The sequence below is a fragment of the Sphaeramia orbicularis genome, chromosome 11 (assembly GCF_902148855.1).
Source record: "Sphaeramia orbicularis chromosome 11, fSphaOr1.1, whole genome shotgun sequence".
In the NCBI taxonomy this organism is placed as follows: domain Eukaryota; kingdom Metazoa; phylum Chordata; class Actinopteri; order Kurtiformes; family Apogonidae; genus Sphaeramia; species Sphaeramia orbicularis.
In genome coordinates this window covers 36,339,577-36,354,376 of record NC_043967.1, presented here as the reverse complement: position 1 = coordinate 36,354,376, position 14,800 = coordinate 36,339,577, and the positions used below count along the sequence as shown (strand labels likewise).

The following is a 14,800-nucleotide window of genomic DNA, read 5'->3' as shown; positions in this document are numbered from 1 at the left end:
GTGAAATCGATCCCTTCATGGCGTTTTAGTTTTCAGCCAGACTCTCTCCTGTTCCCACTCATGCATCTTGTTATAATAAAACATACAGCTCTGAGATCAGTGGTTTTACTATTTATAAATGCAGTTTTTTTCAGACTTCAAGACAAGATGGCATCTTCTAGTGCAGGGGTGTCAAACTCATTTTAGTTCAGGGGCCACATTAAGCCAAATTTGATCTGAAGTGGGCCGGACCAGTGAAAAAATAACATAATAACACTGGGTTACAAAAAAATGTTTTTTGCAAGTTGTCTAGGTTTTTTCAACTGAATTAGGACCATTTTGCACCGTTAAATCCAAAAATGACATCTGTTTTTCTCAATCAGGTCAGGTTTTTTTTTTGCTAATTTGATTTTGAAAAATTTGATCTTCTCACAAAATATAATAATTAACCCTTTCATGCACGAATTATGAGAACTTTAATCAAAATTTTTCCTGAGTGTTTTTATTCCTCTTTAGGCATGAAAAAAAACAATGCAATTGAAAATTTTCTTCTGAAAAATAACTAATAAATAAATAAAAATTATTTGAAAAATTAAAAAAAAAATACATACAAATACATACAAAAAACAATAATGAAAAAAAAAAATTCTTATGAACTTATTTTTCATGAAGTTGCAAAAATGTCCACTTAGCTGGACACCACACGTTTTTGATGCACAGAAACATGTATTTTCTGATAAACTGTGAGAAAACTATGGAGAGGGCTTGTGATTCTGGGGGATTTTTGCTCAGGAGAGATCTACATAATGTTACCAATTCATGTTAGAAAAGATATGTAGTGTCTTAAAACTTTAACAAAGATATGTGTAAAAAAAAATACAAAACAAAACAATGAAAAGAACAACAAAACCCATGAACATACAAGAGAACAGCTGTAGAAGAGCTGTCCACTGGAGTGACCACTGTGCATGAAAGGGTTAATACCAAAATAAGATTGGTAAGCACACTTTATGAAACTTGTGACTTGATTCCTGTTAGGTACAATGGTGTATTCACCGCAGATGTAGCAGAATACGTCAGGCTTATTTTTGCAAGATCTTCTAGTTGAAGCTGTTTCATTCACCTGTAATATTAAAAAAAACATTAATCATGAATTGGCAAAAGTAAAATCTTCAGAACTGGTTTATTGCCAGAAATATGAAAGAATTTTGTATCATATGATGTGAAAATGCCCATAAATGTAAGCAAAAATGTTCAAAAGCCAATATGTAGCATAGTTCAGAAAGTTGACCTGATTGAGCAAAATTAATGTGATTTTTGGATTCAGCACACCAAAATTATCCTAAATCAGCTCAAAAAACTTAAACAATAAATTTGTTGTTGACCAGTGTAATATATAAATAAAGTCAACTCCAAACTTTCCTCTGTGTTTTAGAGCGAAAAAAGTAAAATTATGCGATGAAAATGTTCACATCTGCCATCTATCCTTTAATACAATGTGAATAACATGAACAAACTGAAATTGGTAACACTTTATAATAAGTACATGCTATGAAGCATTAGTTAAGCATTAATAAATACTGAATTCATCATTTATAAAGCATATTTATGACATGAATACTCATTAATATATGGTTTATAAGCACAGTTATAAATGTTTTACTAATCGTTCATAATCATTAATCATTCAATCGTGCAGTTTGTTTTAATAATCCCATATGTTGTGTCTTTCCTTTGTTAGAATAACTGAAACTTTTGTGAGTCTTTAGGCATTTCCAACCTTTAAATCCAACAAAAAAAACATTTAAATCCAACAAAAATCCATAAATCCATTTAAATCTCATTTGTAAATGCTTTATATGTCATAGATAGTGCACACTTTAGATGAGCTCACACCATAGACTTAATTAATGAGTAGTAAGTGCTTTATAACTACCTGAAATAATGAATTCCTGTATTAGTAACTGTTTATAAGACATCAATCAGAAAATAAATGTGTGAGTTAGTTTAAAATACACACTAACATATTCACTAACCATTAGTACATGTCTGAATAGTGTATGTGCGAGCATAAATGCACATCAAAACTGGTTTGGAAGTGATGCAATACAAAATTTTTAAATGCTGAATCCGTAATTTATAAAGTATGAAAATACAATCATTAAGCACAATGTAGATGAGCTTATTAATGATGAGTAAAACCATTATATCTGTGCTTATATCGGTCCCCCTCCCCCTCAAGAGGCTTTACTTTTTGCCAGGTCATTATTGTATATAAGAATGTTTTCTTAATGACATACATGGTTACATAAAGGTTAAAAAAATCTGTATTATTGTGAACGGAGCCGGAAATCCTCTTTTTAACAGAAAAAATCCAGAGCAAACTTTCTGTTCCTGTTCAAAGCGTATTGCAACTACCAGTGTTTTTGGAGGATTTTGAGAATATTGAAGCTGAATCAAAACTAAAAATAGAGTTTAGAGAATGAGAGGTTGTCAAGTACTCTAGTAGACAATTATATTTTACATAACTGGTGAAGTGTTTGTATGAACTATTTTAGCAATAAAATAAACAGGGCTACAGAAAATGTAATAGTCAGACACCATATATCCCTTCTATTTAAATGACTTTTAATCTTTGATCTTAACTTTTTTTTGGTCTTAAATTAAGGTGATTATAAATATACTTTGCCTTTTTAATGATATAATTCATGTACTACTGTGAAATAAACTGATTATCCCTCCTGAAAAAAAGGGCAAAGATGACCAGTTGATCAGCAGTGTTTCAAGTGCAAGTATCCAGTAATTTGGACATTTTCTTTATGAGGATAGACATGAACATATTTGGACAAAAGGGGAAGGGCTGCGGCAGTGTGAGGGGTCAGTGGAGAGTCCATGCTAAAAGTGAGCTTACTAATTCAGTAAAACGGTAAACTTCATCAAGCTTTGTGTAACAAAGTCATTTCAGATTCTTGTTAGAACCTAAGAACCACAGCTACATTTGATTTGTATAAAAGAAACTGACTTTAATTAAGTAAACTGAAACTCCCAAAGTCCAGTCTGGCAGGTGAGCAACCTGTTATACAGACCTGTCAATCAAAGCACAACGCAGCAAGCTTTGATTGACAGGCGCCCCTCCCCCTCAAGAGGCTTTACCTTTTGCCAGGTCATTATTGTAAATAAGAATGTTTTCTTAATGACATAACTACGGAAGCCCATTGAGGACATGCCTTCAAACATTTTTTCTATTGTTTTCTTGAGATAATGAGATAATGTTAATGAGATCATTAAGATTATATCGTTACCTCAGTAAAACAATAGTTGTTTTCTTGTGATCTCATTAAGATTATCTCGTTATCTTGAGAAAACAATAGCTGTTTTCTCGTGATCTCATTAAATTATCTTGTTATCTCAGTAAAACAATAGTTGTTTTCTTGTGATCTCATAAAAATTATCTTGTTATCTCAGTAAAACAATAGTTGTCTTCTTGGGATCTCATTAAATTATCTTGTTATCTCAGTAAAACAATAGTTGTTTTCTCGTGATCTCATTAAATTATCTTGTTATCTCAGTAAAACAATAGTAGTTTTCTCGTGATCTCATTAAATTATCTTGTTATCTCAGTAAAACAATAGTAGTTTTCTCGTGATCTCATTAAATTATCTTGTTATCGCAGTAAAACAATAGTTGTCTTCTTGGGATCTCATTAAATTATCTTGTTATCTCAGTAAAACAATAGTTGTTTTCTCGTGATCTCATTAAATTATCTTGTTATCGCAGTAAAACAATAGTAGTTTTCTCGTGATCTCATTAAATTATCTTGTTATCGCAGTAAAACAATAGTAGTTTTCTCGTGATCTCATTAAATTATCTTGTTATCTCAGTAAAACAATAGTTGTTTTCTCGTGATCTCATTAAATTATCTTGTTATCGCAGTAAAACAATAGTTGTTTTCTTGAGATCTCATTAAGATTATCTCATTATCTTGAGAAAACAATAGTTGTTTTCTCATGAGCTTATTAAATTATCTTGTTATCTCAGTAAAACAATAGTTGTTTTCTTGTGATCTCATAAAAATTATCTCGTTATCTCAAGAAAACGATAGAAAAAAATGTTTGAAGGCATGTCCTCAATGGGCTTCCGTACATACCTGGTTAAATAAAGATTTTAAAAAATCTGTATTATTGTGGAAAAAGCAGGAAATCCACTTTTTGACCAAAAAAAAATTGGATGATTTTGAGAATATTGAAGCTGACTCAAAACTAAAAATAGAGTTTAGAGAATGAGAGCTTGTCAAGTACTCTAATGGACAATTATATTTGATATCACTGGTTAAGTGTTTGTATGAGCTATTGTAGCAATAAAATAAACAGGGCTACAGAAAAACATCCTCTTCATGTTAATTGAGGGGACAAATGCATACAATCCATGTCCATGATTCTAACATCCCATCCTTTTTCATGTCTTAGGTGCGGACGGCGATAGCCCGAGGAGACATGGTTACAGCAGAAATAGCCTCCCGTGAAGCACGCAACTTCTCCTTCATCAGCCTGGCCGTCGGCATCGCCTCCATTGTGCTGTGCACCATCCTCACCGTCGTAGTCATCATCGCCTCGCAGCACCACGATGACGACTGGGAGCCGTAACCGCACGCAGCGTCAGGCAGATGGAAAACTATGGCATATATTAGCTAGCTAACTACTCTCAAAGTGGAGCAAATAGAAGCACTCAAACCGGTACAACTCTCTGCTACACACTGGGTCTAAAACGCAGGCACTTTGTGTACAGTTAACACCGCTCTGACCTAAAACACTACAATCAAACACTCACTAACGACCAAAACACAGCCAATCACAAACCCCCAAATACAAGCAGCTGTCAAATGAGGTCTGTTAACACGGAGAACCGCTTAATATTTACACTCACACATGAACTGCAAGAGGTATCTACAATTCATTTGGCATCAATTTGAATAATTCATAGAGGCCTTCACTGGAAGATGAAAGCATAGGTCACTGTGTGTTTCAGTTTTAACAGTAAAATCGATTAAATGGAGATGAAATTATAGTGAAATCACCCTCAAAGATAGTTAGATATAAAGTAGTTCAACACACTTTTTAGTCATACAATGTACATGTTTTCTTTGCTATAAAAACAAAACAAAAAAAAATAACAAATGTGCCATGCCATGTGAAACAGTGTGCTGCTATTGATTTTCCAGAGCAGTATTCCCACTGATACACTTGCATAAGAGACTGTCTGATTTAGTGTTGGAGGGGTCGATCAATATACATCCAACACACCAAATGAAATCTGGACTGACAAAGTGACTGTCTAACATAACCAAACATGAAGTATTTATTTAAAAACCAGTTGTTTCTATGTTACTGTTGGATGAGATTTTACTCTTTTTTTTTTTTTTTTTAATTTTATTTATTGCAAACCTATTATTTATTATTTATTAAATATCTACTCATGCATTGGATTTTTCTGCTGAGCATCACTAGTTTATCACATCTATCTGACACTTTAAAATTGGCTTAAATTTGATATCTTATGTGATGATATTGCACTTTGTAGTAATCAGATGAGACAACACAGCTGCTTACATTTCTAGATATTATAGTGCATGGTTAATATTCGATTCATTTTTGATGCTAATGGGCTTTAGTGCAGAGAAAAGCTTGTCTCCCAGCTGTGTTTCTGGATCTGAAATGTTCATATTTCTAGAAGTGTGTGATCTTTTTCCAATTGTTGATCAAAGCTACTGTCAAAGCAACAGGAGAACATTTAGACGATAAGTATTAACAAATCTAGGGTCGACTTGGAACTATTGCTTTCTCAAGTATTTTAGAAGTGTATCGGCCTATTTTTGTGTTGCACATCTCTTGCTATTTAACCTCTCAGTCACTGTATGTAAAAGATAACTACTTTAGTGCAAAGTTAGACTTACGAGGCAACATAACCCTGCATGTCATCCTCAGTTCGTTTCCATTTGTCTTAAATATTAAAGCTACATGTGCGGCTGTAACGTTATTTCACAGGGTCCCTCCTCGTTCGGTTTCCCCCCGATGTTTTGTAGCACCGAGCAGCAGCTGTGCCGCTGTTTGCAGGAGACGACACGGCTGTAACGTGACAGTATGAAAGAAAAATGTGAGGTTACAGGAGAATTGAAAATGAATGTCTTTAATAGGAGAGAGAACATATTAATGCCTGTAACAGGGATACTCAACTTAAAGCCTGCAGGCTAAATCAGACCTGTGATACGGTGCCAGCTGGCCCAGAGGGTATCTTTTTTTTTTTCAGACTTTTTTTTTTTTTTTGCACGCTACATCTTTATATTACATAACAGAAGTGGAGAGAGACAGGATGTGTGTGGAAAGGAAGTAAGAGAATGACATGCACCAGGGACTCGCTGCTCTGAGTTGGTTTGATTCACACTAGGAAGGTTCAGTGTTCACGTTTTCAACTTTTATTAAATCCCAGAATATATAAAAGAAAATAGGATCAATGGCCCTGTAGCTTACCGGCCAAATTAAAAGCTTTGGGAAATGTATCCAGATGCCATTTATTATCACCCAGGTATGTGTATTTATTATATTACAGAAATAGCCCATGTTTTGGTCATATTCCAATCAGATCTGTAAAAAATTCAAATTCCAACTTGATATCATTGATACTGATTTATTGGATCAATCCACTTCCTATCTCTTATAATGGGGAAATTTTTCAAAGTCGCACCAAATCCAGAATCATATCCAGATGGAAATAATTTCAATACCTTGTGTTGACATCATCATACAGAAGCTGTATACCAAGTTTGAAGTCAATCAGAACTGTAGTTTGGGAGAAAAAGACGGTTCAAATTTTTTCCCCATTAGAGCCCATGTTAAATTTTCCGTAAGTTCCCAGATCCAGAAGAAGATCCTGATCAGCATGTGGACATTATGTTCTGGTCAACTCCCCATCAGGGCTGGACTGTAGAAATTTATACTGGATATCATTTATATTTACTGAGTTATTGCATCGATCCACTTCCTATCTCTTATAATGGGGAAATTTTTCAAAGTGGCACCAAATCCAGAATCAGATCCGGATCCAAATAATTTCACTAACTTTTTTTGACATCATCATAAAGAAGCTGTATACCAAGTTTGAAGTCAATCAGAATTGTAGTTTCGGAGAAGAAGACGATTGAAAGTTTTTTAACGGACGACAGACGACGACAGACGACAGATGACGATGCCGCATGATGACAATAGCTTACGGCCTGTCAGCCAGAAAGCTAAAAAAACACAGAAAAGAGTGGTGAATGAACCCAGAAAACAAAACCTTGAATAAACAAGTAAAAGTAGGACACTGGGTTAAATGGTCAAAATAACATAAAGGCAATACAGGATTTTATATAAATAGTAATAATAATATATTTTACATACAGGCGCCTTTCAGGACACTCAAGGTCACCGTACAAAGTTGTTAAAAATAAATAAAACACAATTAAAATTACACATATACATATATAAAACACATAGGTACATAAAATGGCAGTAGATCAAAGTGAACATTATGGAATTGAGTAGGCCTGTCTGAATGAGTAAGTCTTAAACTGAGATTTGAAGGTGGTAATAGAGTCAGAGGTTTTATGTGTTCCAGGAGGACATCCCAGAGGCGGGGGGCTGAAATGAAATGTCTAATCACTTGAATCATCAATTTCAAGCCGATTTATATCAATTTTGGCTGCGATGAACAATTATTTTCATTGTCGATGAATCTGTCTCCAAGTTGGCTTTTATTTTATGCTTAAAAAATAGTCAACTCAGTTAATTGGTGATTAATTTAATTGTGACGAGTAACTGATCAATCAAGACAGAATGGGTCTTGTTTCACATCAATTCACATTTATTTACCAATCATTTAAAAATACATATGCAACTTGTATTCATAATTTACAGCAAGATATGATTCTGATAAAAGGGTAACCCCAGAACCTATCCATAGCTTATAAACGGGGGCCCAGGACATTAAGCAAACAGTACAATTGATTATGAAGACAATCCCTATTTCTACCTAAGATAAAACCTAACTCTTGCTCTAAAACAGGGGTGTCAAACTCATTTTAGTTCAGGGGCCACATACAGCCTAATACAATATAAAGTAATCATAAATAGTAATAAATAATATAAATAATAGGATGAGAACGTTTGAGTGAAAAAAGTAAATTCAGTAATGAAAATGTTTACATCTACGAATTGTACTCGAACATAACATGAACAAATATGAACAACCTGGAAATTCTTTAGTACAATAAATACAATGTTAACAATATTACGTTTTAGCTTATTATTTATACAAGTGAATCACAACTTAGAGATCACAGTGGATCTACAAATACACAAAATATTAAATAACAGGGAGAATATTATTAAAATTTCCCATACTTCTCTTAAGACATTTCAGATGTTCACGTTTTTTGTAAAAGGCTAGTCTGTAAATGTCAACATTTTTGTGTAATTTTACTTCTTTTTTTACACTAAAACAAAGAGACAAATTTACAGTTTTCATTATTTATAGGTTATTGTGATAGTATCTTACTGGTCTGATCCACTTTAGACTGAAATAACCTAAAATGATTTTGACATCATTGATTGTTAATATCTTCAGTGTAATTTTTGTATTTCACAAATTCATCCTGGGGGCCGGATTGAACCCTTTGGCAGGCCGGATTTGACCCCCGGGCCTCATGTTTGACACCTGTGCTCTAAAACAACCTAAGGTAATTCCATAAATACAGACAGAATAGAATTTAGACAGTATCAACACATCAGGCGCATGAGGCAAAAATACAATGACACAGGCTTAAATTATACATTTGCCCAGATCAGACTTCCTCCTCCTTCTTGTCATTTTCCATTTTATGCCAAGTGACATCCAGCGTTTTCCAGAACAGGGTGCAATCTGCAACGTCACCACTAGATGTCACTAAATATTACACATTGAATTTCTAATAAAGCTCAATTATTCGCACCTAACTAATATAACCTGGTGACCTCTGTGAAGATCATCTCTGATTTTAATCCTCTATAAAATGTGCTATTCGTGAAGTAATAAATTCACCCCATATTACCTCCCCTTTTTCAGTACTGTAATCAGAATCGACGTTTCTGTGATTGGTAAAACATTTAGTCAGCGTATTTCCTGGTAATAGATGAAAGTTTTCAAAGCGATTTAGGTGCAAATTCAGGAAGGTCATGTCATGATAACTTGGATATGAAGTCAAAGAGCAAACTTAAATTTGTTAGAAAAGTGATATCTCGAACTGACATGCATGAACATTTTTCTATCTTTCTACAGTCATTTGTAAGTGGAACTGGGGAATAATGTTAAATTACGAGTAAAAAGCACACTTTACTAATGCCAAAGGAATACGACACATGAAACACAGATATGCGTTTTAATTTCCAAATCTTCTGAATGGGTCTTGAGTCAGGTAATTGGAAACTAAAGAAGAGTAATGGGTCCGTTAATATTTATTTAATCTATTTATTTGCACATCATAAAACAGCAAGACAGAAAAAAACAACATTCAAACAAGTAACATTATTGTGCAGGAGAGGTTAGAAGCCAGAAATGAACAATACAAAAGAAAAAAAAAAAGAAATAAAAATACAATATAACTGAATTAATAAACTAAAGTAAAAACAATAGAAATGTACAAATCATCAAATACAAATTAAATGATATACAGCCTTACATTTTTTCATGAATTAAAGTCCTTTTCAGATGCTTTTTAAACAATGATAAAGTAGATGTTGATTGAAGTTCAGGTCGTAGATTATTCCACAGATTTGGTCCATGATATTTCAGAGAGTACTGACTGACAGAAGTTCGGCAGTACGGAAGATAAAATTTGCTTGAATATCGTGTAGAATAATTGTGAATAACAGAAGACAACATAAAGAAATTCTGAAAAACTTTGGGAAGAATATGAGTTAAGTGACCATATTTGTACATGAAGACACAGGTCTGGTAAACGTTCACATTAAAAACTGAAAGAAGTTTGAATTTTTTGAAAAGAAGAGCAGATGAGTCGAGTCTCTTAGAAAAGCTGATCATTCTTAAAAATTTCTTTTGAATTAGGAGAATCTTATTGAGATACGTGGGACAGTATTGCAGTAAATAATATAAGGATAAATTAAGCAATAATAAAAAGTCAAGAAACAGGAATGATTTATCAATGTTCAAAATGCAGATTGACTTCATGATTTTTTTTACGGACAACATCAATATGGGATTTCCAACTCAATTTTTCATCTACAATAACACCTAAAAATTTAATGTAAGAAACCTGGGTTATTTCAAATTTATTTGAATATTTTGTTGTTTTCCTTGTTATACTTCTTTTTTTTTTTTTTTTTTTTTTTTCATGGGCTCAGCTGTCTGTACCGATAAGGCAACAGCCGACACCAACTGTACTCCCAGTCATCATTGCCCATTTTTCTAACACCTTTGCTTGTGTATCCTCTTTTATTTGGACATTTTACCAGGGAGTATCTCACACTACTTTTTTTTTTTTTTTTTTCCTACAGTACTTGTCTTGTCCAGCGTCCTAACAGCAGAATGGTAGTCTGGTTCCTTTTGGTGCTGAACAAATGTGCTTTGCCAAGGGTAACTTCATAAAGTATATGAAGCCCCCTTTGAAATTCTACTGTTTATTATGAGTTTTGTTGAACCACATTTCGATGCCGGACCTGACATAGGGGGTGGGGGGGTGGGGGGGTAGAAGAAGGGGAGAGAACAAGAGAGAAGAAGGTGGCGAAGATCCTCACAAGAAAGTATCAACAATATAAACAGTAACAACCATGGAGACTTGTTATACTTTTTAGTTATATACTAATATCAATATTTTACCTGATAAATCTAGTCTTCTGGTGTGTCACTCGGTCAAATTCACCTCCAGGCAGAACAAGTTGAGTATCCTTGTCCTGATAGTAGTGTAGCACTTTCCTCTCCTGTTCCCCCTCTGTATTTTTCTCCTCACACCACATGAGTTATTGGACCTATTAACATATCTCTCCTTCTCCTTTTCCTCTGATGGATCGCTATTTTTAAAAGAATTATACAGAGATATTAAAAAAATATATATATATGAAATTTATGTCACAAATAGAGAGAGTATACTTGCAGTTTATTCTGTAGTTTATGTAATTATTCTGATTATTGGCGACTGATTTGATTTTGAGTATCGAGTACGGTGAACACTTCTGTCCTCTCCAAGGCGCGGTATTCTCGTAGTGTTAAAGAGTAAATGAAGTGCTGTTTGTCGTCGTACAGAAGGCTCTGTGAAGGCTGCTGAATACAGCCACTCCTAGCATATCTAGTTTCTTTTAACGCTAGGCTGCATCTCCCTGTGTGCTTTCTGATAGGACTCTCCTGTGCTCCACAACATGGACTGTAGCTGTTTACTATACAGTTAGGACATGTGTTCCTCTTTTTTTTTTCTTCTTTTTTTCATTTATTTTATTTATTTATTTATTTTTTAATTATCTATTTATTTGTTTTGCTTTCTGAGCTTGTAAATGCAGCGGGTTGCTTGTTCTAAGAGGTGGCTGCCAAAAATTACCTGTGTACATGTGGTACTCTTGGGGATTATTATTAATATTATTACTATTCTGTTCATGGATGTGTTGCACATGCATTGGTTGTTTCTGACTTCAGTTGTTTGAATAAAAGAAAAAAAAAAACAAAAAAAAAAAAAACTGGGTTGTGAATGACACTGATGGAGGCAAAGTCTCGTTCTTCTCATTCGGGTCTGTTTTTTTTTTATTTTTTTCTTTTTTTCCACCTCCATCCTCTCCTCTCAGTCTCTCTGTGGCCTTTCCTCTCCCGTCATCACTGAGCTGCTATTTATAGTTGCCCCGATTTTCTCCCTCTCCGTCTCTGTTTCCTCTCTCTGTCAGAACATGAACAACACTATCTCTCACAATCTTATGTTTAATCGCACGGTGGGTTTTTGCAGCTGATCATTTTTCTGCATTGTGCATTATGTAGAAACACTGTCTTATGTGTGAACTGTTATGACTTTATCATGTGACACCCACAATTTACAATAATGTGCAGCAATTTGTAATACAGGAATGAAGGGAATGCTGAAGGACTGCAGCTTTTTGATGGGGAATCCTGTAAAAAAAACAAAGACAATTCAGCAGCCCAAGGGATGAATTTGCTAAGTGCAAAAATTCCACAGTCAAGGCTGTCGAATTCATTTCCGTTCAGGTTCCACATACAAACCAAAATGATCTCACTTAAAATAACAACATAATAACCTACAAAAAATAATGACTCCATATTTTCTTCTTGGTTTGATGTGAAAAAAATATTACATTATGTCTATAAATAACGACAACTTCAATTTTTTTTCTTTGTTTTAGTGCAAAAAATAACATTAAATTATGAAAATATATTACGTTTACAAACTATCCTGTAACAATAAAATGTAAATAACCTCAACTAATACGAACAACCTGAAATGTCTAAAGAAAATTAAGCACAATTTTACCATACCAATCATACCAACTTTATTTATAATGCACTTTAAGAACTTTACAGCTGGCCAAAGTGCTGTACACCAAACATAAAACCATGGATTAAATAAGTAAATAAGTAAAACTAGTGATAACACAGGGTGTAAAGCAGGCTAAGAACAACAAAATACAACCATCATGAAAACGACAAATCAAAATCTGATAAAAATGGCGTAAAAAAAATAAAAATAAAAATAAAATTTCTGCCTGTTACTAAGTGTTTAATGTCTTTGTAGTTTGGTTCCATAATGCACATGTAAAAATGATAAGTTGAGGAATAATATTGTTAAAATTGCTCTTATTGTTATTTTTTTGTTTGGATAGTATATAAAAGTAAGTATTTTCATAATTGAATGGGTTTTTTTGCGCTAAAACAAAGACAAAAATTTGGAGTTGTCATTATTTACAGGTTATTATGCTTTTATTTTACTGGTGTGGCCCACTTGAGATTAAATCGGGCTGAATGTGGCCCCTGAAAGAAAATGAGTTTGAGAGCTCTGATGTAGAAACACTGCCTTATGTATGAACTATTACAACTTCATCATGTGACACCCACAATTTACAATAATGTGCAGCAATTTGTAATACAGGAATGAAGGGAATTCTGAAGGACTGCAGCTTTTTGATGGGGAATCCTGTAAAAAAAAAAGACAATTCAGCAGCCCAAGGGATGAATTTGCTAAGTGCAAAAATTCCACAGTCAAGGCTGTCGAATTCATTTCCATTCAGGTTCCACATACAAACCAAAATGATCTCACTTAAAATAACAACATAATAACCGACAAAAAATAATGACTCCATATTTTCTTCTTGGTTTGATGTGAAAAAAAATATTACATTATGTCTATAAATAATGACAACTTCAATTTTTTTCCTTTGTTTTAGTGCAAAAAATAACATTAAATTATGAAAATATATAACATTTACAAACAATCCTGTAACAATAAAATGTAAATAACCTCAACTAATATGAACAACCTGTAATGTCTAAAGAAAATTAAGCACAATTTTACCATACCAACCATACCAACTTTATTTATAATGCACTTTAAGAACTTTACAGCTGGCCAAAGTGCTGCACACCAAACATAAAACCATGGATTAAATAAGTAAATAAGTAAAACTAGTGATAACACAGGGTGTAAAGCAGGCTAAGAACAACAAAATACAACCGTCATAAAAACAACGACAAATTAAAATCTGATAAAACAGCATAAAAAAAAATAATAAAATAAAATTTCTGCCTGTTACTAAGTGTTTAATGTCTTTGTAGTTTGGTTCCATAATGCACATGTAAAAATGATAAGTTGAGGAATAATATTGTTAAAATTGCTCTTATTTTTCTCAAGAAATTTCAGTTTTTTCAGGTTATTCACAGGTTATTTTTTTGTTTGGATAGTTTCTAAAAGTAAGTATTTTCATAATTTAATGGGTTTTTTTGCACTAAAACAAAGACAAAAATTTGGAGTTGTCATTATTTACAGGTTATTATGCTATTATTTTACTGGTCCGGCCCACTTGAGATTAATACAGATGAACATATGAATGTGGCCCCTGAACGAAGATGAGTTTGAGACCCCTGACGTAGAAACACTGCCTTATGTATGAACTATTACAACTTCATCATGTGACACCCACAATTTACAATAATGTGCAGCAATTTGTAATACAGGAATGAAGGGAATTCTGAAGGACTGCAGCTTTTTGATGGGGAATCCTGTAAAAAAAAAAGACAATTCAGCAGCCCAAGGGATGAATTTGCTAAGTGCAAAAATTCCACAGTCAAGGCTGTCGAATTCATTTCCATTCAGGTTCCACATACAAACCAAAATGATCTCACTTAAAATAACAACATAATAACCGACAAAAAATAATGACTCCATATTTTCTTCTTGGTTTGATGTGAAAAAAAATATTACATTATGTCTATAAATAATGACAACTTCAATTTTTTTCCTTTGTTTTAGTGCAAAAAATAACATTAAATTATGAAAATATATAACATTTACAAACAATCCTGTAACAATAAAATGTAAATAACCTCAACTAATATGAACAACCTGTAATGTCTAAAGAAAATTAAGCACAATTTTACCATACCAACCATACCAACTTTATTTATAATGCACTTTAAGAACTTTACAGCTGGCCAAAGTGCTGCACACCAAACATAAAACCATGGATTAAATAAGTAAATAAGTAAAACTAGTGATAACACAGGGTGTAAAGCAGGCTAAGAACAA

General features: G+C 33.3%; 1 protein-coding gene and 1 long non-coding RNA gene across 2 annotated transcripts in view; both read left to right on the top strand.

The window, feature by feature from the left end:
- Nucleotides 1-6,276, top strand: part of prrt1 (proline-rich transmembrane protein 1) — a 43,502-nt gene extending 37,226 nt beyond the window's left edge. The window contains exon 4 of the mRNA XM_030147431.1: nucleotides 4,446-6,276. Coding sequence (XP_030003291.1) covers nucleotides 4,446-4,622 — 177 coding nt within the window. The 3' untranslated portion in view covers nucleotides 4,623-6,276. The remainder of the gene's footprint in view (nucleotides 1-4,445) is intronic.
- A 2,570-nt stretch (nucleotides 6,277-8,846) lies between these two features.
- Nucleotides 8,847-11,757, top strand: LOC115428399 (uncharacterized). The gene is made up of 2 exons (XR_003936620.1): nucleotides 8,847-9,495; nucleotides 10,860-11,757. It is a non-coding gene; the product is annotated as an uncharacterized LOC115428399 (long non-coding RNA).
- Nucleotides 11,758-14,800: the final 3,043 nt, after the last annotated feature.